At 38.3% G+C, this 23,101-nt stretch overlaps 1 protein-coding gene across 13 annotated transcripts in view; it reads left to right on the top strand.

Annotated features, from left to right (window-relative positions):
* The window catches only part of CDK12 (cyclin dependent kinase 12), a 75,485-nt gene that overhangs the window by 12,882 nt on the left and 39,502 nt on the right, over positions 1-23,101 (top strand). For all 13 annotated transcript variants that reach the window (XR_013445075.1, XR_013445076.1, XR_004913299.2 and 10 more), the window contains exons 3-8: positions 2,204-2,380; positions 3,759-3,898; positions 4,465-4,635; positions 8,424-8,613; positions 16,031-16,087; positions 16,446-16,547. Coding sequence is in view for 3 of the 13 variants with exons in the window: in XM_036079935.2 (XP_035935828.1) it covers positions 2,204-2,380; positions 3,759-3,898; positions 4,465-4,635; positions 8,424-8,613; positions 16,031-16,087; positions 16,446-16,547 (837 nt within the window). In the remaining 10 variants the exon portion in view is untranslated. The remainder of the gene's footprint in view (positions 1-2,203; positions 2,381-3,758; positions 3,899-4,464; positions 4,636-8,423; positions 8,614-16,030; positions 16,088-16,445; positions 16,548-23,101) is intronic.

Raw genomic sequence — 23,101 nt, forward strand, 5'->3', positions numbered from 1 at the left:
AGTGTTAGACCCTCTGTACCATATGTCCTCTGCACTGTATAGAGGAATAGATTAGTTACCGAGTGCTGTATACTGAAGGCTAAAGACCATAATGTTAAGCGTTGCAATTTTATGAGTCATCATTATTCCATGATTTTTGGTACATTGGAATTTGTTGAAATAGGATTTGACCTGTATTCAACTTGTATGCCCTGAACTGGTAGTACATAGCAAACATTCATGCTTTATGAAATAAACATGCTAAACATGTAATTTTTCAGAAGCAATGTACATTTTCATAGTAGCGAACTGAACATGAACCTGTAAAGCCAACCGTGGAGAAAACAAGACCTAAATATAAAACATAGACTGAACTTATATGAAGTGATGGTGAGAAAATTCAGATACTTCTAGTGAAGCATAACCAAGAAGTAATCTATTTCTGAATCATGAAGAATTAAAATTTATAAAGAGTATTCTGACATTAGTAGTTGAAAAATTGGGAATTTTCATTCCCTGAATGTCTTAAAAATTGGGGAAATTTATTTATTTTTTTAAAGATTTTATCTATTGGGGCGCCTGGGTGGCTTAGTCGTTAAGCGTCTGTCTTCGGCTCAGGTCATGGTCCCAGGGTCCTGGGATCTAGCCCCGCATCGGGCTCCCTGCTCCGTGGGAGGCCTGCTTCTCCCTCTCTCACTCCCCCTGCTTGTGTTCCCTCTCTCACTGTGTCTCTCTCTGTGAAATAAATAAAATCTTTAAAAAAAAAAAAAAAAGATTTTATTTATTTATTTGACAGAGAGACAGCCCCCGATGCGGGGCTCGATCCCAGGAGTCTGGGATCATGACCTGAGCCGAAGGCAGATGCTTAACGACTGAGCCACCCAGGCGCCCAAAAATTGGGGAAATTTAAAATCTGTATTGTGTCCTGCCTGAAGAGTTTTCTGGTAAAGGGCTTTGTTCCCAGGGTAGAAAAATCTTAGTTCTAATTATAATAATGTTGTGTATTTATCTCTATCAGTTATTGAACAGAAAGTTTCAGATGATCATTTTGCCTTTCCTAGTTCTGGTTGACCATGACCATCCTAGTTCTGGTTGATATACACAAACTAATCTAGATTCTTTTCTGCCTGATTTACAAGAGATTAAAATGATGAAAATTGGTAGAAAGTTATACTTTTGTGATTGTGTTTTTATATGCAATCTTTAAAAAGATAGATTGCAAAGGATAGATCTTTATGGTTTTATGGAAATATTCGTGAAAGAATACATGTTTTTGTAACCACTTATTTAAAAAAGTGGAGGAAGCTCCTTCTGTGGTTAGGAGGATTCTCAGCTTGTTTTCAGGCTTCTGATACTGTGATAGAATAGAAAAGACTTATTATCTAGCATGGTTTTATTTGTAGGCATGAATTAGTATGTTCTCTTTTTTGAGGACATGCATAGCACAAAATCTTTTCTTATAAATAAATTGAGATGGTTAAAAAATTGGAACTGTACACTGACTTTCCTAATCTATTCCAGAAAAGACATCCTTTCTCCCTGCCCCCTCTTCCCCCCACCATTTTGTTGATTATCATGAGAGGCCTGCTACCAGTTGCTTTAATGATTCTGAAATAGTTTACTGGACTCTCTTCTTAGATTTTTAGTTTGAAAATTATTTATCCATTTGGCCTTTTGCTTCCAAACCAATAGAATAGCTCAGTATATTCACTAATTTTGATGTCCAATTTAACTATTTTTTTTTTTTTTTTACAAAACTGAAATACTATTTTGTTTTCCAAGTTCTGTCTACATTTTCTATAACATAGTAGCATTACATTGTTGAACTTTCATTCCTTATGCTGGTCAAAATATATAGAATAGATTTGGTGACTCCATGAGTTGCAGTGGTACTTTGGGAATTTAAGGTGATTACTTCCTGTATTTTATTTCATCTCAGTAAAATTACAGTAGAATCTTAGGAAAAACGTTAAAAAAGTTTGTTATAGGATCTACAAGTAATATCACAAATTTTTTGTTTTATATACTATGGATTTCTTTTTGTGAAATCCCAAGTATCTTTGACTGTGATAAACTTCAGTTCCTTATATTATAGGGTTTTATCTCTTAAAAGAAAAATCTTTATAATCTTTTGATAGCCAGACATTAATAAGCTTTGAAAAGTTTTATTTTCATATTTTTTTAAGTAATTATGATCTTTTTCTTCTCTTCCTCTATTATTTAGTCCAAAAGAAACTCCACCTTCAAAACCTGTAAAGAAAGAGAAGGAACAAAGGCCACGTCACTTACTCACGGACCTCCCTCTCCCTCCAGAACTTCCTGGTGGGGATCCATCTCCCCCAGACTCTCCAGAACCAAAGGCAGTTACACCACCTCAGCAACCATATAAAAAGAGACCAAAGTGAGTTTTTAGAGGGATATTTTATTTTATTTTATTTAAGAGAGAATGAGCGGGGGGAGGGGGGCAGAGGGGGAAGGAGAGAGAGAAGAGAACCTCCAACAGACTCTGCACTGAGTGTGGGGCCCGACCCGGGGCTCCATCCTACGACTCCTGAGATCATGACCTGAGCTAAACCAAGTCTGACCCTTAACCGACTGAGCCATCCAGGTGCCCTTGGAGGGACAGCTTCCTTCCTTACTTTTGGGCCTAAATCTCACACTTTCTTCCACAACCTACACTGGTAGGATTATATAAAATCGGGCCTAATGTGTATCTTTTATATTAATGGATAAAGGCCTTTCTGGGAGACCTGTTCATCTGCACCCTCAGATACCTACTGTTTTTAGAAAAGCAATGATTTCCCAAATTCAGATATACCATGAACATTGATCCCATTGTATCTTTTGAGTTTGATACTTAGAATATTAAAAAAGAAAAAAAGCTCTTTTATTCAGGGTGTATCAACCATGTACACATAAATGAAAAATTAATAGACGTGGGATGTTTTTTCTTAAACCACATAAATTGCCATGTGATAAATGTAGTAGAATCTGGGTTTGATCTACCGTTAGCAGTAGATTGTTAGCGTTTCTCTTTTTTTTTAAACTAGGCTCCACGCCCACCGTGGGGCTTAAACTCACGACCCTGAGATTAAGAGTTGCGTCCTCTACCAACTGGGCCAGCCAGGCACCCGAACATTCCTCTCTTAATAAGAAAAATAGTTACCATTTATTGAGTACATCGTATTGCCAATGTTTTATATTTTAATAGTAGCCCTATGATGTAGGGATTCTTTTCCGATTCAGTAGGTGAGGAAGCCAGTACTAAAGAGAGATTAGAAAGTAAGCAGCAGGGCGCCTGGGTGGCTCAGTTATTAAGCGTCTGCCTACGGCTTGGGTCATGATCCCAGTGTCCTGGGATCGAGCCCCACATCGGGCTCCCTGCTCTGCGGGAAGCTTGCTTCTCCCTCTCCCACTCCCCCTGCTTGTGTTCCCTCTCTCTCTGTCAGATAAATAAATAAAAACCTTAAAAAACAAAAAAAAGAAAGTAAGCAGCAAATCTATTATTTTATTTATTTATTTATTTATTTATTTTTTTTAGCAAATCTATTATTTGATCTTAGCCTTCCTGAAGCAAAAAATCTATCTTAGCCACTGTGAGAGGCCATTTATTTCATATCATTTGATTCCTGCCTTTTTAATAAAGAAATTCATAGAAGATTCATGGGCCAGAGAATCATCATAAAAGAATTCTGTTTTCTTCTTTGAATAGGCTTAAGTTTTTAAAATAACTTTTTTTGGTTTGTTTTGCGGGGGCTCTTTTGTTTTGCCTTTTTTAGAATTTGTTGTCCTCGTTATGGAGAAAGAAGACAAACAGAAAGTGACTGGGGAAAACGCTGTGTAGACAAGTTTGACATTATTGGGATTATTGGAGAGGGAACCTATGGCCAAGTATATAAAGCCAAGGACAAAGACACAGGTAAATATTGCCACAAAATTCTAGATGTCAGAAGTTTAAAAATTTAGCAGTACTAATGCTAAAGTAGACTTAGCAAAGTGAATTTCGAGTTTTAATTTGGTTTCCAAAAGTTACTGAAATACTAAAATTTTCCAAAAGAATAGTATAATTATCACTGTTTAAAAATCTTCCACTTTATCTGTTGTCCATTGTAAATATTTTATAATAAGCTTGCTGGGAATTTAAGAGAGAGTAAAAATAAAATTTATAAGTTGCTCTTTGTTTGGTAAGGTGTAGTCCTTAAAGATAAAATGAAGTAGTTGGATTATTGGCATATTTTAATAATTCAAAATTTTTAGGCCTAACTGAATACTGAATTAAGAAATGCAAGTCTTAAAAAGAAATCAAAGGCAAGAAAGGGAACATGGGTTTGGTTTGGTTTTTTAAAGTATAAAAGTATCTGGCATATAGCATTAAAGTAAGCTAGATCTGTCTTTCAGAGCAGCTCTGGGCATATATTGGCTGGTTCATGATGGTGGCCAAAATACGCTAATTGATAATGTAACAGTTTGAATTTATTGTAACAGGAGAGCTAGTGGCCCTGAAAAAGGTGAGACTGGACAATGAGAAGGAGGGCTTCCCAATCACAGCCATTCGTGAGATCAAAATCCTTCGTCAGCTAATCCACCGAAGCGTTGTTAACATGAAGGAAATTGTTACAGATAAACAAGATGCACTGGATTTCAAGAAGGACAAAGGTAATAGCAAGGAATCATGTTTCTACAGGGTAGATTGGTACATCTTATTTTCCTCTTTTAGCTTGTCTGTTTGACCAACTTCTTGAATCCATACCAGAGTTAAGATGTTAGTTTTGGGGATGCCTGGGTGGCTCAGTCGTTAAGCGTCTGCCTTCAGCTCAGGTCATGATCCCGGGGTCCTGGGATCGAGCCCCACATCAGGCTCCCTTCTCCGTGGGGAGTCTGCTTCTGCCTCTCCCACTCCCCCTGCTTGTGTTCCCTCTCGCTGTGTCTCTCTCTGTCAAATAAGTAAATAAAATCTTTAAAAAAAAAAAAAAGATGTTAGTTTTGAAGTTTCTCTCCTTTTTTTTTTTTTTTTACAAATTATAACAACAATAATGGAAATTAAACCCAGATTTATCAGTTACTCTCATTTTTTTTTTTTTTTTTAAAGTAGGCTCCACGCCCAGCATGGAGCCCAACATGGGCCTTGAACTCATGACCCTGAGATCAAGACCTGAGCTGAGATCAGGCGTCAGACACTTAACCAACTGAGTCACCCAGACGCCCACAGTTACTCTCATTTTTACATCGTCCCTTCTGGTTATTGTTTATAATGCATCCATATTTAGTTTAGTTTTGCACTTACACAGTTTAGAATTCAAAGCAGATAGATCTAAAACAATCTTCAGGTCAAATACTGGTTTGTTTTCCTGGGTTTGTAACTTTTGTCTCTTTGGGGGATAAAATTGTTCATTCATACTTATGTTTGAAGTAGTCCAAATATGTCATTCAACCTACTTTTTTTAAAGCAAATCTGAAGATTTCTTTTGTGAAAATATGGCATCTGTGAATATAGTCTGGAATGTTAAAAGAGAATACAATTGAAGTACATAAAATTAGGAAGGTAATGGATAAAGTTAAGCTGGGCTTATTTATAGACCCTTAAAGATATTAGCACTAGGGGAGTAGCACTTCTCAAGTTTAGTAGAAGTAGTTTTTGCTTGTTTTTAATTTTATTAAATGGTAGAAGTAGTTTTAAAGCAAATAAAAAGAGGGCGCCTGGGTGGCTCCGTCATTAAGCATCTGCCTTTGGCTCAGGTCATGATCCTAGGGTCCTGGGATCGAGCCCCGCATCGGTCTCCCTGCTCAACGGAAGCCTGCTTCTCCCTCTCCCACTCCCCCTGCTCCTGTTCCCTCTCTCGCTGTGTCTCTGTCAAATAAATAAAATCTTTAAAAAAAAATAAAATAAAGCAAATAAAAAGAAATTCTGCTTCTGTAACGGTAGTTAGATACATTTATGGAAGTTAGACCAGAATAAAATTAAGAATACTAGATATACTTCTGGGTATTTCTTAACTTCTTCTGATTATAAGAATAGTATAATGTATTGGTAGTTTCTCTAAGGATAAACAAGAAAACAATTTCCTTTAGAGTGGAGCTTACTTTTCCTCTGCCATTCTGTACTACTTATTTTTTTTTTAACTTTTTTTTCTTTTTTTTTTTTAAGATTTTATTTATTTATTTGACACAGAGAGATAGCGAGAGCAGGAACACAAGCAGGGGGAGTGGGAGAGGGAGAAGCAGGTTTTCCGCCAAGCAGGGAGCCCAATGCAGGCCTCAATCCCAGGACCCTGGGATCATGACCTGAGCCAAAGGCAGACGCTTAACAACTGAGCCATCCCGGCGCCCCCATTCTGTACTATTTAAATAGTTTACCATGTACTGTTTAAATTCTTTTTTAAAAAAATCATAAAATAATAAATGGATGAATAAATGGATGTGATGCATACCCATTGTGGCAAAATTGAAAATATGGAAGGGTAAGACAAAGAAAATGGCAACCATTTCTCTCCCACTCCATCCCAGTCTACCGCCATCCATAGAAAACCACTATAGTATTATCATTTTGATGTATTTTTTTCTAAGTGTTGTATGTATGTTATATTTATTTTAGCGTAACTGAGATCAAAGTATATTTAGTGTTTTATAATTTGTCATAAGCAATTTGCTATGTCATTAACATGTTTTAATGACTGGGTAAGGCTTAGATGAATCTAAATTTACTTCAAAAGTCTCTTTTGAGCAATTAGTTACCAGTTTATTTTCTTTATTATTATTTATATATAGATAAATCTTTAAAGATTTATTTTTAGTGAGAGAGTGCATTTGCGCGAGCAGTGGGAGAGACAGAGGGAGAGGCAGAGGGAAAGAATCTCAAGCAGACTCCTTGCTAAGCGTGGATCACAACTCAGGGCTCAATCTCAGGACCCTGAGATCATGACCTGAGCCAAAATCAAGAGTCAGACGCTAAACTGAGTCACCCTGGCGCCCCTATTATTATTATTTTTTAAAGCAAGCTCTACACCCAATGTGGGACATGAACTCATGACACCAAGGTCAAGAGTCATATGTTCTACCGACTGAGCCACCCAAGTGCCCCAATTAGTTACTAGTTTAAAAAATATAATCTGCTTTGAACATTTTTGTTCATAAATCTTTGCATTTTGATTTATTAATATAGTTTCTTAGAAGTAGAATTATTTGGTTAAAGGAATTTTTGTATTTAATGTTAGATTACTTTTAATATAGTAATTATTTATGTCCACCTGTGAGTGCCCATTCCACTTTATCCTCCCTAAGATTGAGTACATCTTTTTAAAAAATTGTCATTTTGATAGGTGAAGTATGATATTATTTTGGATTGCATTCCTTCTGTTACTTCTGAGTTCTTTTCCATGTTTATCAGTTTCACTTATTTTTTCTTCTTTGAGTTGTCCTTTTGTGTCCTGTGTCTACTTACCTTTTGCAGTTTTGGTGTTTTTCTTACTAATTTGAGCTCTTGGCTAAATCTAAGATATTCCTTTAATGCTGTGGTTCTTAATTTTGGGGGGGGCGGTTATGGACCTCTTTAAACATTCTTACGGATCCATACTTTAAAAAAATAAGTTCAAAATGTTGCATATTATGTGTTTAAAATATTGCATACTATTTCAGGGAGTTCAAAGAATCCTTGAAGCCTACCCTCTAGATTAAGAATCCTTGCCCTTATGCTGGTAGGAGACAGAATTTTAAGACTGGATAGATAATTGTCTAATCTAGGTCTAGTACTGCTTATGTTACAATATTTGCCCAAAAAAACAGTATTTGCCTTTGTCATCATACACCCTGCTGAAGTGGAAAGATAGCATGGATTTCAGATCTTTTACAGTTCTCTCAGCATACTTACCCTTTTATCTACTTCTAAATTTAAGGAGTTTAATTGGATGGTTCACCTTTCTTTCAATTCTTAAATACTATGAATTTGACCAATAATTTGTACTATATATACTGTGCTATGCTTGGCATATTATGTGAGTACTATTAAATATAACTGAGGTAAAGACTTACACAGAAGCAGCCATAGACAATAATGGCATAGTAACAAATGGGCATGGTTATAACAAATAAAACTTCGTTTTACAGTGACAAACAGCAGCCTGGATTTGGCCCAAGGCTTGTAATTTGCCAACTAACTCAGATTGTAGAAGACTAGTAATACATCTTGATCAGAGCAGTTGTTTTCCTCAAGAAGTAAATAGTCCGAAGAGCGCTGGGTTAAGAGTCAAAAGATTAATTAAAATAGTAGTTCTGTTATTTATTATTAGAAAGGGCAAGTTATTCAACTACTCTGAGTTTCAGTTTCTTCATCTATAAAATTAAGTGGTTGTTTCAGAGAGTCCACTCCAAAATTACATTAAAATTTGAGGCATTGTCATTTCAGCATCCTTTTCCTCTTGTTTTTAATTTTTTCTTTCATTTTTGTATAGGTGCCTTTTACCTTGTATTTGAGTATATGGACCATGACTTAATGGGACTGCTAGAATCTGGTTTGGTGCACTTTTCTGAGGACCATATCAAGTCATTCATGAAACAGCTAATGGAAGGATTGGATTACTGTCACAAAAAGAATTTCCTGCATCGGGATATTAAGTGTTCTAACATTTTGCTGAACAACAGGTAACATAGTAACCAAATGAGGTTAAGCATTTTCTCCCTTTCTTCTGACCCAATTAGTTTCAGCTAGTTAGTTGGGGTTATAGGTAGACCCAGTGATGCAGTTTCTTGCATTTACATACATATGATAACTGTACTGTAGGAACATCTTATGATGGGGTACTCTGATGAGCAGAGTCTTCAGACTCAGTGTTGGTAAGGAATTAACAGAGGTAGGATTGTAAAGGTTTTTTAATTGCAAACATTTAGGGAATCACATCCTGCAGGAATATTCAGAGTTTTTTTGCCATAGTTAGTAAATGTTATTGTGGTCCTTGGCAAATTAAAACACACATTGAGTTCTCAGTGTAATTTCTCCCTTGTTTAAGTGGGGAGAAACATGCCTGCTCTTATAGCTGCTCTTGAGACTTTTTCTGTTACCAAATTTCAGAGTAAACACAGATGTAGGTGGTGGTTGACCTTTCTGCCAAGCACTTACTCCCCAGGTTTTAATAGTGTAAACAGATAGGAATTTGGTGATGAACAGTGCTAAATCTTCAGAAATTTTTATCTGCTTTCTTCCTTTCTGGCTATTTGTCTAAACTACATTGGTGATATCAGGTGTATTATGCATACTAGTCTTTGGTAAATAGCCCTACCTATCGAATAAAAAGCAGGTCTGATACTATTGAAGTTATACTAGTGTTTGGTTCTTTAGGTAACTGGGCTGTTTATAGCCATCTTTGTCTGATTCACCCATTGTTTTATACATTTCTGTTCAGTTTAACAAATACTATTATCTGGAGAGAGCTATAGAATGATTATGACTTATTTCTCATCTTTGTGGAGTGAGGTAACCAACTATCCTGAGTTGCCCAGGGACTGTTCTGGTTTTATTTATTTTAAGTTTGTTTTTGTTTTTGTTTTTTTAGAGAGCAAGCAAGCAGGGAGGGGGAGGGGCAGAGAGAGAATCTTAAGTAGGCTCCGTGCCCAGCACTGAGCCTGATACAGGGCTCAATCTCACACACTGAAATCATGACTTGAGCTGAAATCAAGAGTCGGGCAGTTAACCGACTAAGCTACCCAGGTGCCCCTAAAGATTTTTTATTTTTAAGTGATCTCTACACCCAGCATGAGGCTTGAACCCAGGACCCCAAGATAAAGAGTAATATGCGCCACCAACTTAGCCAGCCGGGTGCCCCTGTTCTGGTTTTAGCACTGGAAGTCTCGCAGGGGATAGTTGGTCATTAGAAAGCTCAGAGTTTAATAGGGGAGCTAAACAAATAAATCGCTCAATTCAGTAAATATTTATTAAGCACTCCTCCCCCCTGACACACACATGCTTTTTAAGTAATCTCTACACCCATCATGCGGCCTGAACTCACAACCCCAGAATCAAGAGTTCATGCTCTACCCACTGAGCCAGCCAAGTGCCCCTAAGCCTCACCCATTCCCGCCTTTTTTTTTTTTTCTTGAATCTGGGAGCATCTGGGAAGATGCAGTTTTGATGAATGGATAGGAATTTATCAGAAAGACTGACAACAGAGGGTTAAATTTCTAAGCAAAAGAAATTACATGGGCAAAATCACATAAATATGAAAATTAACATGTAATATCTGGGAAAATGTATACAGGGGTCAGTATTACTAGGGCAAGAAGAGTGAAGCATATAATGATATGAAGCTGGATAGTTACAAGGAGCCAATTTAAGGATCTTATATATCTTGCTAAGGAGCTTATACTGTCTATAGGTGAAAGCCATTGAGCGGTGCTGGTTTGGTTAATTTTTTGTTTTCAAATTATACAATTAGGGGCACCTGGATGATTCAGTCAGTTGGACATCAGACTCTTGATTTCAGCTCAGGTCATGATCTCAGGGTCCTGAGATCGAGCCCTGCATCTGGCTCTGTGCTCAGTGTGGAGTTGGCTTCGGATTCTCTCCCTCTGCCCCTCTCCCTGCTTGCTTGCTCTCTCTCAAAAAAATAAATATACAGTTAATTTGGTTAATTTTTGTTTTTAAATTATACAGCTAATGCATTATTTTAAATTATTTTGTATGATGTATATAATTATTATATTTCATACTTAAATACTTTTGTGAGACAAAACATGATGTTAAAAGATTATTCCTGTCACCATCTCTGTTACCCACAATTTTCATTAAAGCTGGGCTTGGTTAATCTACATCCATAGTAGTAATGCTTCAAGAACTTAATGATGGCTGTCACCTTGCAACTTTCTGGTCTATAGCATATACTTTTTTTGGTTCCTTTTGCTTCTCCAGGGGGCATGTCTCAGGTCAGGGAATAAACTGCAGTCCTGCTTGGTGACCTTTCTAGTGGGTCCAGGCCCCTCCATGTCCCTCACTTCCCATATTCAGGAAGCTGATGAGGTTCTAGACTAAACTGAACTTCCTCTTCAGGTTGCTAAGCAGGATGCAGGAGTCTTATGATCTAACCTGATCCATCCAGCCTCTGCTTTTGCCCATTTGGCTCTGTTTACACAGAGGATTCTGGGTGAGATGGCCTGGAGAAAATGGTAAGGAGCCCTCAGCTGGACAAGGAAGTGAAAGCAGTTGATGGGAGAGGGAGGAGAGCAGAGCTGGGCTCCCCGATGTTCATTTTATCTTCATTACACAAGTATAAATGAAACTAAGTCATTTTAGATGGTGGAGAGACACAATTAGTTTTCTCTTTTAGAAAAATCAATAAATGGTCATTCTAATAGGGTATAGACTAGAGGCAGGGAGACCTATTAAGAATACCATAAGAGGGGCGCCTGGGTGGCTCAGTCGTTAAGCGTCTGCTTTCGGCTCAGGGGTCCTGGGATTGAGCCCCACGTCGGGCTCCCTGCTCCTCAGGAAGCCCGCTTCTCCCTCTCCCACTCCCCCTGCCTGTGTTCCCTCTCTCGCTGTGTTTCTCTCTGTCAAATAAGTAAATAAATAAATAAAATCTTTAATTAAAAAAAAAAAAGAATACCATAAGAAATTGTCAGTGTTTAAACTAACCAAGGCATTGCTAGTAGAGATGGACAGGATCACCTCTGTGGATCAATAGACTTTGGTGAGTAAATGAATGGTAGAGAATGAATGAAAGGACTTTTAAGATAACTCACAGATTTCTGACTTAAGAAACTAACTAGATGGGTGGCATAATGGTCAATATAGGTAATATAGAAGGAAAAGCAGGATAGGTGAGTGGAGAGTAAATCCCTTTTGGATATGGATGTTGCATATCCAGGGTAGTGATATCTAATACTCATATGGTCACATTGAAGTTCCAAACTAGCAGTATAGTTTAGGAGTTACCAAGCAGAGAAAAGGTGTCAGAAAATGGAACCCAAGGGAATGGTCAGAAAGATACAGAGAAAATAAGGAAATGATCATGAATGTAAAATAGACAGGTTTAGGGGCACCTGGGTGGCTCAGTTGGTTGAGCGTCTGACTCTTGGTTTTGGCTCAGGTCATGATCTCAGGGTCCTGAGATTGAGCCTGGTGTCTGGCTCCACACTCAGTGCAGAGTCTGGGTGAGATTCTCTCCCTTTCCGCCCCTTCCCCTGCTCACACTCTCTCTCTCTAAAATAAATAAAGAAATCTTTAAAAAAAAAAAAAAAGCAGGTTTAAGAAGGGGATGGTCATATATGTCAGGTGATGCAGACAGATGATAAGACTTGAGAAGGAATCTGAAAATTAAAAGGTCAGCATTGACAATGTGTGGCAAGTTGGTGGGTAGCACAGTTAATGGGAAGGTGATGGTAGGTGTGTCTTTAATTTTTATTTTTAAGGTTGCAGAGGTTTGAGCATATTTAAATAGTAAGGGAAAAGAAAATAGGGAGAAGTTAAGATTCAAGAAAGAACCAAAATAATTTAAAGGACCAGAGTTCTAGAGGAGATGGAATCAAGGCCACAGGTGGTAATGGCCACAATTATAGGTATTGATTATCCTTGAACAAGAGAGATTGACACACTTTTTCTGTAATTGAAAGAAGAAAGGAAGGCTATATATATATATATATATATAATATATATTTTAAAGAATTTATTTATTTGAGAGAGAGCACAGAGGGAGAGTGAGAGGGAGAAGCTGACTCCCCGCTGAGCAGAGAGCCTGACGCAGGGCTCAATCCCAGGACCCCGAAATCACCACCTAAGCCGAAGGCATACACTTAACCAACTGAGCCACCCAGGCGCTCTGAAAGGAAGGTTATAGATGCAGTTAAGATTATATAGGTAAAAGATAGGATGTTAAGTAGCTCCCATCTGATGATTTCTGTTTGTTTTTTTTCCTTTTTTAAAATTTTTTAAAGATTTTATTTATTTATTTGAGAGTGAGACAAAGATAGCAAGAGACAGTATGAAAGCGGAGGAGAGGGAGAAGCAGGCTCCCTGCTTAGCAGGGAGCCAGATGCGGAGCCGAATCCTAGGACCCTGGGATCATGATGTGAGCCAAAGGCAGATGCTTTACTGACTGAGCCATCCAGGTGCCCTATGATTTCTCTTTCCAATGAAGAAGGTCATTTACTGAGAGATGAGAGGGTAGATTAGGAAATATGCTAGATACTTCGTGATGTTTAGATCTAGCCTAATTTTCCATAACTATGTATCTCTTGCCATTTTAACTTTCAGTCCTCTGTGCCTTCAGTCTTGGATCGTCTCAGGTTCTAAGAGTGAAGATGCTGAGAAATTTGAGGAACTCTTTATGTCTCATTATAGGGCTCAAGTTCGCTAGTCCTTTTCTTTTTGCTTTTCTTAGAATTTGCTTGTAAATTGAAATAAAAATGACATGATGTTGGGGCAAGTGGATAAGGTGCCCAATAATCTTTACTAGGAATGATAAGGGTTGGTTTAATGTAAAACTGTATTGCCAGTAGTTACTTTGTTTTATTTATTTATTTATTAAAGATTTTATTTATTTGAGAGAGAGAAAGAACATGAGTGGAGGGGAGGGGCAGAGGGAGAGAGGGAGAAGCAGACTCCCCGCTGAGCAGGAGCCCAATGCGGGGCTCAGTCCCAGGACCCTGGGATCATGACCTGAGCCGAAGGCAGAAGATTAACCAACTGAGCCACCAGCTGCCCCAAGTTACTTTGTTTTAATATTTTGTCCCATTGCTCATACTTTGAGGAGCATCTCCTAGTATAGCCTCTTTTTTTTCTACTGTCTCACTTTTCTGTCTGATCTCCACTATCAGGTACCTGAGATATCCCCAGTACCTTAAAAAAAGAGTGAGCTGGCTTTTCATTACCCAAGAAGTAATACAAGTGATAAATGTGAAGAATTTAGATAAATATGATTAATCCAAAATAGTTAATAGTTTAAAAAGTTTTCTGACATTTTGTGTTATAGTTTATTAAAGTATTACTTGACATCACTGTCAAGGACAGAATGCTTAGCAGAGTGAAACATGGGTGTGATCCCTTTAAGGGCATGGTGCTCAAAAGTGTGGTTCTCAGGGGTGCCTGGGTGGCTCAGTCAGTTAAGTGTCTGCATTCAGCTTGGGTCATGATCCCAGAGTCCTGGGATCAGGCCCCGCATCCGGCTCCCTGCTTGGCAGGGAGTCTGCTTCTCCCTGTCCCGCTGCCTGCTGTTCCCCCTGCTTGTGCGCGTGTATGCGTGCTCTGTCTCTCTCTCTCTCTCTGTCAAATGAATAGAATCTTTAAAAAAAAAAAAAAAAAAAGTGTGGTTCTTGGACCAACAAAATTGGCATCATCTATGGGCTTGTTAGAAATGCAAGTTCAGGGGGCGCCTGGGTGGCTCAGTCGTTAAGCGTCTGCCTTCGGCTCAGGTCATGATCCCAGGGTCCTGGGATCAAGCCCCGCATTGGGCTCCCTGCTCAGCGGGAAGCCTGCTTCTCCCTCTCCCTCTCCTGCTGCTTGTGTTCCCTCTCTCGCTGTGTCTCTTTCTGTCAAATAAATAAATAAAATCTTAAAAAAAAAAAAAAGAAATGCAAGTTCAGGGGCACCTGAATGGCTCTCTTTTTTTAAATAGATTTCCCTTTTTTTTTTTAAGATTTTTATTTATTTTTTTGAGAGGGAGAGAGAGAGAGCACAAGTGGGGGGAGCAGCAGAGGGAAAAGGAAAAGCAGGCTTCCTGCTGAGCAGGGAGCCTGATGCGGGACTCGATCCCAGGACCCTGAGATCATGACCTGAGCCGAAGGTAGATGCATAACCCACTGAGCAACTCAGGCACCCCAAGGGTCTGACTCTTGATATTAGCTCAGATCTTGATTTCACAGTCTTGAGTTCAAGCCCCATGTTGGGCTCCGTGCCAGGCATGGAGCCTACTTTAAAAAAAAAAAAAAAAAATGCAAGTTCATGAGCCATGACCACCTGACTTGTATCTCTGGGAATGAGGCCCAGGAAACCTTTAATAAGCTTTCCAAGTGATTCTTATTTCCTATTAAAGTTTGAGAACCCATCTAAGTTCATAGTTGTATATCTTTATGGTATAGGAAGTGATGGCAATATGTTGGTAAAAAGGGCCTCATTCATCATAAAAATCATGTGCTCAGGTCAAAGCCATGTTCCCTGTTTGAAAAAATCTCCTATAGCCATGGTATTATTGTGGTTTACTTTTCATTATGAAAAAATAAGTTAAATTATAAGAAAAAATTGAGACACGAATATAATAATACATATACAGGTAACATTTTATTATATTTGCTTCCTTTTAATTTTTCTGCTTGAGTTATTTTAAAGTAAATTACAGACGCCATTATGTTTGACCCTAAATGCTCCAGAAGATTATTACCTATTATCTTCTAACACTCAGTTCATATTTTACATTTTTTCACTTATGTTAAAATGTCTTTTGTATAGCTAGTCTGTTCAAACCAGAATTAAAGTTTATAAACTGGATTTGGTTGTTAGGCCTCTTAAATCTCTCATACCTAGAACAGTTCATTATTTCCCCCAATAATAAGCATTTAATCTAGCAGTTTTTAGTGACTGTTGTTTGCCAAGAAATAAAATAAATATTTATTTAAGGAGTCAAATCCAAAAACACAGTAGTAGTCAAAAAAGAAAACTGTAAAGGGGCGCCTGGGTGGCTCAGTCGTTTAGCGTCTGCCTTCGGCTCAGGTCATGATCCCAGAGTCCTGGGATCGAGCCCCACATCGGGCTCCCTGCTCCGCGGGGAAGCCTGCTTCTCCCTCTCCCACTCCCCCTGCTTGTGTTTCCTCTCTCACTGTGTCTCTCTCTGTCAAATAAATAAAATCTTAAAAAAAAAAAAAAAAAGAAAAGAAAACCGTAAGATTTTGTAAACCAAAGTAGTCAAAAGAGGCTTAATCTGGGAGAGTGACCATTAAGAACAGAACTAAGAGAGCATAGGTTAAAATTCATTTTTGTAATTCCTTTAACTCCTAAATTCATGCATTACTGTTTAGGTATAATTAGGAGGCAGCTACTGTTAACTTTTATAAAAATAATTTTTTTTTTGTTTTACAGTGGGCAAATCAAACTAGCAGATTTTGGACTTGCACGGCTCTATAACTCTGAAGAGAGGTGAGGCATTCATCAAAATTACATGTGTGAAAAAAGGAAAAAATCCTTTTTATTCTTGGATATTCTAGTATTCTGCAAGTTGCAATAATTTCAGTTTCTTAATTTTCTAAATGTGTTAATTCTGTCTAAATTATTGAATCAGCCTTAGACTGAAATAAATCAACCCAAATTGGAATGCAAATTATTTTTTCATCTCCTACTTCTGTCCAGTTTACTTTTGAACTATTAGATTGCTATGGACCTGTTTTGACAATCCCATTTTCAGTTGGCAGCTATTTCTATTTGCATTTACTTGTACAAGTGTTTTTTCATCAGAAGCTATTGTAAATTTATGTCATGGTTGTTTTTTACATTTCAGTCGCCCTTATACAAACAAAGTCATCACTCTATGGTACCGACCTCCAGAACTTTTGCTAGGAGAGGAGCGTTACACACCAGCCATTGATGTTTGGAGCTGTGGGTAAGTCTCTCTGTGCTTTCTCTTTTTGTAATTTACATGTTGTTGAACATGTATCTGTTTTCTCTCTATATTGGCTTTTGTAGCTTTTCTTTAAGTTCGAAGGGATGAGGATAAACTTTTAGCCAGAATTCAGAGAAATCTGTTGAATATTTCCTAATATCAGAGACATACTTTTTTTAAAAAAAACATTTCCCCAAATGTCTTTTTTTTTTTAACTTAGTTTGAATTGAGATCCAAATACATTCAAATAAGGTCCACAGATTACAATTGATTATCTCAAGTCTTTTAATTTATAGCTTCTCCCTCCCATCTCTTGGACGAGCCTCCCCATCTTATAATTTCCTTAGAAGAAACTGGATTTTGCTGATTGCATCTTCACTGTGTTTTTGTTATTTTAGCATGGTTCTCTATCCCTTTTATTTCCTGTAAGTTGTAGGTGAATTCAAGTTTGATTTCCAATCACCCACTGATCCTGAAACTATTTTACAGGTGGTTTTGAGTACTTCTGATAGATTATGGTCAATGATACATCAAAGTTGGGGGTAGGAGGCATTGGGAGCCTCTGCCCAGAGTACAGACAATAACTGGATACATTACCTCTAGGGAATTTAAAAGCAGTAAAACAATCCAGTATAAATTAGTGTGCTTTTTATTATCACATTATACAGGCAGTTCTAAACAATGTTTGTTAAAATATTCCTCCCTAACAGGGCAGATTTACACACATAGATACACACCTCACTTTACATAATATACAATTATCTCTTTTTGAAATGTTATCAGCTATTAATGATCCATCTTCATTAATTCATTTGTGGTTGTTTTGTGATGGTGATATTCTAATTAGATTATTCCTTCCTGGGATAAAGAAAACATCTATTTTACTAACCCTAGATACGAGTCATATAGAAAAAAGTAGAGATAAAGATTTAATTCTTTCATTTTATTCACCAGTTTTTTTTTTTTTTAAGATTTTATTTATTAGAGAGAGAGAGCATGAGAGAGGGGGGAGGGTCAGAGGGAGAAGCAGACTCCCCGCCAAGCAGGGAGCCCGATGTGGGACTTGATCCCGGGACTCCAGGATCATGACCTGAGCCAGAGGCAGTCACTTAACCAACTGAGCCACCCAGGCGCCCCTTTATTCACCAGTTTTAAAGATTATGAGGTGGCTGGGGCGCCTGGGTGGCTCAGTCGTTAAGCGTCTGCCTTCGGCTCAGATCATGATCCCAGGATCCTGGGATCGAGCCCTGCATCGAGCTCCCTGCTCCACGGGAAGCCTGCTTCTCCCTCTCCCACTCACCTTGCTTATGTTTCCTCTCTTGCTGTCTCTCTGTCAAATAAATAAAATCTTTAAAAAAAAAATAAAGATAATGAGGTGGTTTCCTAGTATCCTTCAAAGATGACCAAAGAGAGGGTTTAGGGCTTTTTTTTTTTTTTTTAAGATTTTATTTATTTGATAGAGACACAGCGAGAGAGGGAATACAAGCAGGGGGAACGGGAGAGGGAGAAGCAGGCTTCCCATGGAGCAGGGAGCTCAATGCAGGGCTTGATCCCAGGACCCCAAGATCATGACCCGAGCCAAAGGCAGACACCTAATGACTGAGCCACCCAGGCGCCCCAGGCTTTTTTTTTTTTTTTTTAATTTTGTTTTGTGTTTTAGTTTCATTATGAACTCTTGGATTTAAACGTTTTTTTTTTTTTTAAGATTCCTCTATTAAGACAGAGAGTACGGGGGAGGGGGGCAGAGGGAGAGGTAGAGAGAATCCCAAGCAGACTCTCCACTGAGTACAGAGCCTTATGTAGGGCTCAATCCCATGACCCCAAGACCATGACCTGAGCCAAAATCAAGAGTCAGATGCTCAACTGACTGAGCCACCCAGGTGCCCCAATGTTTTTAATGTGTTTTAATCTTACGTTTATCATCTTACTCCTATTCACATTTTCCAGTGTTTGGTCCGTGGAAGTTTAGTGGGTCCTTCCGACACCCATAGTGTTTGATAAATAGCCTTCCTTGTTTTCTGGTTCCAAGCTTATCCTGTTCATTTTGTGCCCCATGCCTGGAATCAGCCATTCTCTAAAGAGTTTTAGTTGCTTTTAGGAAAATGATATTTAGAGACAATCTGTGTTAGGAACATAGACATTTTTGGGGTGCCTGGATGGCTCAGTGAGTTAAGCATCAGACTTTTTTTTTTTAAGATTTTATTTATTCATCTGAGAGAGAGAGCACACACAAGCAGGGGGAGTGGCAGAGGGAGAGGGAGAAGCAGGTTCCCTGCCGAGCAGGGAGCTCGACACAGGGCTCAATCCCAGGACCCTGGGATCATGACCTGAGCCGAAGGCAGATGCTTAACTGACTAGGCCACCCAGGTGCCCAGACTTGGCCTGTTCTATACACAGAGAGGGAACCTGGACTTTAGGCTTAGGAGAGCTTGCCCTGGGTCACCTGGTGGTGGAATTGTAGAGCTCACATTTGAACCCAGGCCTTTTGGGTGATTTCATTATATGTCCTGTAGTGTATAAGCCCCCCAACACATACACATATACACAACACACTTTCCCCCTTACCTGAATGGCCTCACCAGCTATTCCGTCTCATTATATGTCACCGTAGTGTATAAGTCCCCCAACACACACACACACACACACACACACATTTCCCCCTTACCTGAATGGCCTCACCAGCTGTTCCATCTCAGCCACCACTGACCAAGCATCTACCATGCTTCTTCCTGACACTTACATAAATGCCATCCCTAGGAGGTAGCAATTATTGCTGCTTTTTTTACTGTGGGAAAATATACAGATGCCTAACTGACTGAGCCACCCAGACACCCCAGCCCCTGACTCTTGATTTCTACTCAGGTCGTGATCTCAGGGTTGTGAGATCATTTTATTTTATTAAAATTTTATTTATTTATTTGAGAGAGAGAGTGAGCGAGAGAGAGAGAAAGCGCATGAACAAGGGGAAAGGGAGAAGCAGAGTCCCTCGCTGAGCAGGGAGCCTGACACGGGGGGCTCGTTCCCAGGAACCTGAGATCATGACCTGAGCCAAAGGCAGACACTTAACCAACTGAGCCATCTGGGCGCCCCAGAAGTTAGTTAATAGTTTTTGATACTGTATGATTTATGCATATACACTCTGTCCTTGACCTCCATACCTTAGGGTTCTGACATAGATACTTGCAAGTGAAGCATATCCTTTTTTCCCATTAATTCCCTCCTGTATTAATGTCAGTCTTTAAAAGGAGCACTGCAGGGGTTTTATTTCAAAATTCAAAAGGGTGATAGATAAGGAGAGCATAATTTCTGTGGTAGCCTACCCAACTCAAATGAAGCTTTAGTTAAATTTTACTGACTCAAGCTGGGTGTGTTTGTATTCTGGACTATTTGCTTTAACAGTATTAGCATTTAAATTGTTACAACTAGGCTCTAAAGTTAACGCCCCATTAAGATACACAGGGAAAATTCATAGCTCTGTTGGTACTATTATTTCAGTGTGTGCAGCCTGCCACCTCAGTGTAATAGCAAAGTGTTGATTACATAATAATGTCTTCCCCACCAAAGAACTGGAAACTGAAATAAAACACCGAAACACGGCTTGGAAATTAAAATTATAGATTAGACTTTAATTAAAGCCCAGTAACTTCATTGAATTAAGATTTTGCTAGACATTTGACGTGAGTTTACTACTTTGGTGATCCGTGGAAGTCTCTGTGAAGGAGAAACTAGAAAGACTAGTACAGCAAATTATGCCTACATTCTGAAAACCCACCTAGGTTTGTTTTTCTTCTTCCTTATGTTACCAGTTGTGACAACACTGTTTGGAATTTGATTTAGTGGTTAATGTCAGAAATAGAGTTAAATTTTACATTTACTTTTTTTAATTTTTAAAGATTTATTTATTTTAGAGAGAGAGGGAAGGGAGAGGGGCATAAGGAGAGAAACTCAAGCAGACTCTCTGCTGAGTGCGGAGCCTGACATGGGGCTCAATCCCACAACCCTGACATCATGACCCAAGCCGAAATCCAGAGTTGGATGCTTAACTGACTGAGCGACGCAGGTGTCCCTACTTTTACTTTTCTAATTTCTGGATAAGGTTTGAGTGAATATGAAGTAAGAATTTGTCATTTGAGGTTAACAAATGCTAATAGAAAGGTGCTAATAACTTTGAAAACTAGATTTGTTTTGCTTCTCAAATTTAGTCATGCTAAAGAATTCAGGGTAAAACTATAAATACTGCTTTTGTATTTGTAAATCTGATTTCAAAGCACAGGCCAGAGAAGAGATTTTTTTGTCCATTTTCTTTCTTTTCCCACTTTTCAAAAAATGAAGTATTGTAGGAATACAAAAAAGTACAGAGTATTCATGGAGTTTGTTTTCATTTGTTTTGAATTTATGTTGATATGGGGGGATAGGTTAAATAGGTGATGGAAATTAAGGAGTACACTTGTTGTGATGAGCACTGGGTGATGTATGGAACTGTTAAATTACTATATTATACACCTGAAACTAATATAACACTATATGAAAACTTAACTATGTAGGTTAATTTTCATATAATTTCAAATGTACAGAAAAGTTCCTAGAAGAGTACAAAGAACTTTAGTATAGCCTTCATCCATATTTACTAAAATTTTTTAATCTTTTGAGGTATTCAATAAACTGCATATGTTTAAAATGTACAATTTAAGTTTTGACATATGTATACACCAGTGAAACCATCACCACAACCAAGATAATGATGACTGCTGAAAGTTTCTGTACGTTCCTTTGTAATCTCTCTCCTGTCCACACTGTACCATTCCTAGGCAACCACTATTCTGCTTTCTATCACTCTAGATTGATTTCCATTTCTAGATTTTCATATAAATGGAATCATGCAGTATATATTCTTTTTCCCTCTTGTATCTTTTACTCCGCATAATTATTTTGAGATTTATTCATGTTAGATTCACTAATTGTTAACATCTTGCCACATTTGCTTTTATATTCATGTGTGTGTGTATGCACACATCTTTTTTCCAGAACTATTTGAAAGTAGTTGTATATATCGTGCTCTTTCCCTTAATATTTAATGTACATTTTTAAAAAGATTTTATTTATTTATTAGAGAGAGAACACAAGCAGGCAGAGCAGCAGGCAGAGGGAGAGGGAGAATCAGACTCCCCGCTGAGCAGGGAGCTTGATGTGGGGCTCGATCTGGGGCTCAATCCCAAGACCCTGGGATCATGACCTGAGCTGAGGGCAGATGCTCAACCGACTGATCCACCTAGTTGCCCTTAATATACGTTTCTTAAGAACAAAGATATATCTCATATATAATCACAGCACCATTATCAAATTCAGGAAATTTAACATTGATACACTATCTTTTAAGTTGTTTAGCTTACATTCCATGTTCTTATTTTTTCAATACCCTAATAATATCCTAGAAACAATACCTCACCTGATAGAGGATTTAATCCAGTATCGTGTATTACATTTAGTTCTCATTCTTTTTTTTTTTTTTTTTTAACTTTTTTAAGATTTATTTATCTTAGAGAGTGCATGAGTGGGAGAGGGAGAGCGAATCTCAAGCAGACCCCATGCTAAGCTCACAGAACCTGATGCGGGGCTCTATCCTAGGACCCCGAGATCATGACCTGAGCTGAAACCAAGAGTCGGTTTAACTGACTGCACCACCAAGGTGCCCCTCGTTCTCATCCTCAGCCTTGTCTTTCATGACATTTACATTTTTTGTTGTTTTTTGTTTGTTTTTAAGATTTTAATTATTTATTTGACACAGAGAAAGAGAGATCACAAGTAGGCAGAGCAGCAGGCAGAGGGAGAGGGAGAAGCAGGTTCCCTGCTGAGCAGAGAGCCCAATGCGGGGCTCGGCTCAATCCCAGGGCCCTGGGATCATGACCTGAGCCGAAGGCAGATGCCCAACTGGCTGAGCCACCTAGGCACCCCTAGTTCTCATTCTTTACTCTGAAACAGTCCTTAGCCTTTGTCTTTCATGACATTCACATTTTTGAAGGACAGACCGGCTACTATATAGATTCAGGTTATAAAGTTTTGGCTGGAATAGTCCATAAGTGTTCCTTTCAGGTTATCACATTTGTGTTTACGTGAACCGTTTCCCTCTTATTGGTAATATTAATTTTGGACACTTAATTAAGGTGTTGTCTTTTTCCCCACTAAATAGTTACTAGTTTTCCTTTTGTAATTAAGTAATTTGTGGAGACATATTTGGGGACTTCGTAAATATTTCAGTATAATTTGGAAGACATTTTCAAAATGGAAAAGGCATTTAAGCATATTGTGTTTGAAAGTCCTGTTGAAACTGGTATCTGATGACAGTAAATGTTTCTTTATAAATACAGTGCTAAGAGGGCTGTAGTATATTGCACATTTTACAGAGCAAATGAGTGGAAAAGCTAATTTCTTTATAGGAACTGCTGAGCATCCTTGTAAAATTGAAGTATGGGTTTTTTAGTCTTCTTAATTTACAATGGAATTGATAGAAAAGGATTCTGATTCATTTTCTCTGCTTATAGACTTAATAGGTGGCA

Source organism: Halichoerus grypus, chromosome 2 (assembly GCF_964656455.1).
Source record: "Halichoerus grypus chromosome 2, mHalGry1.hap1.1, whole genome shotgun sequence".
Classification (NCBI taxonomy): Eukaryota; Metazoa; Chordata; class Mammalia; order Carnivora; family Phocidae; genus Halichoerus; species Halichoerus grypus.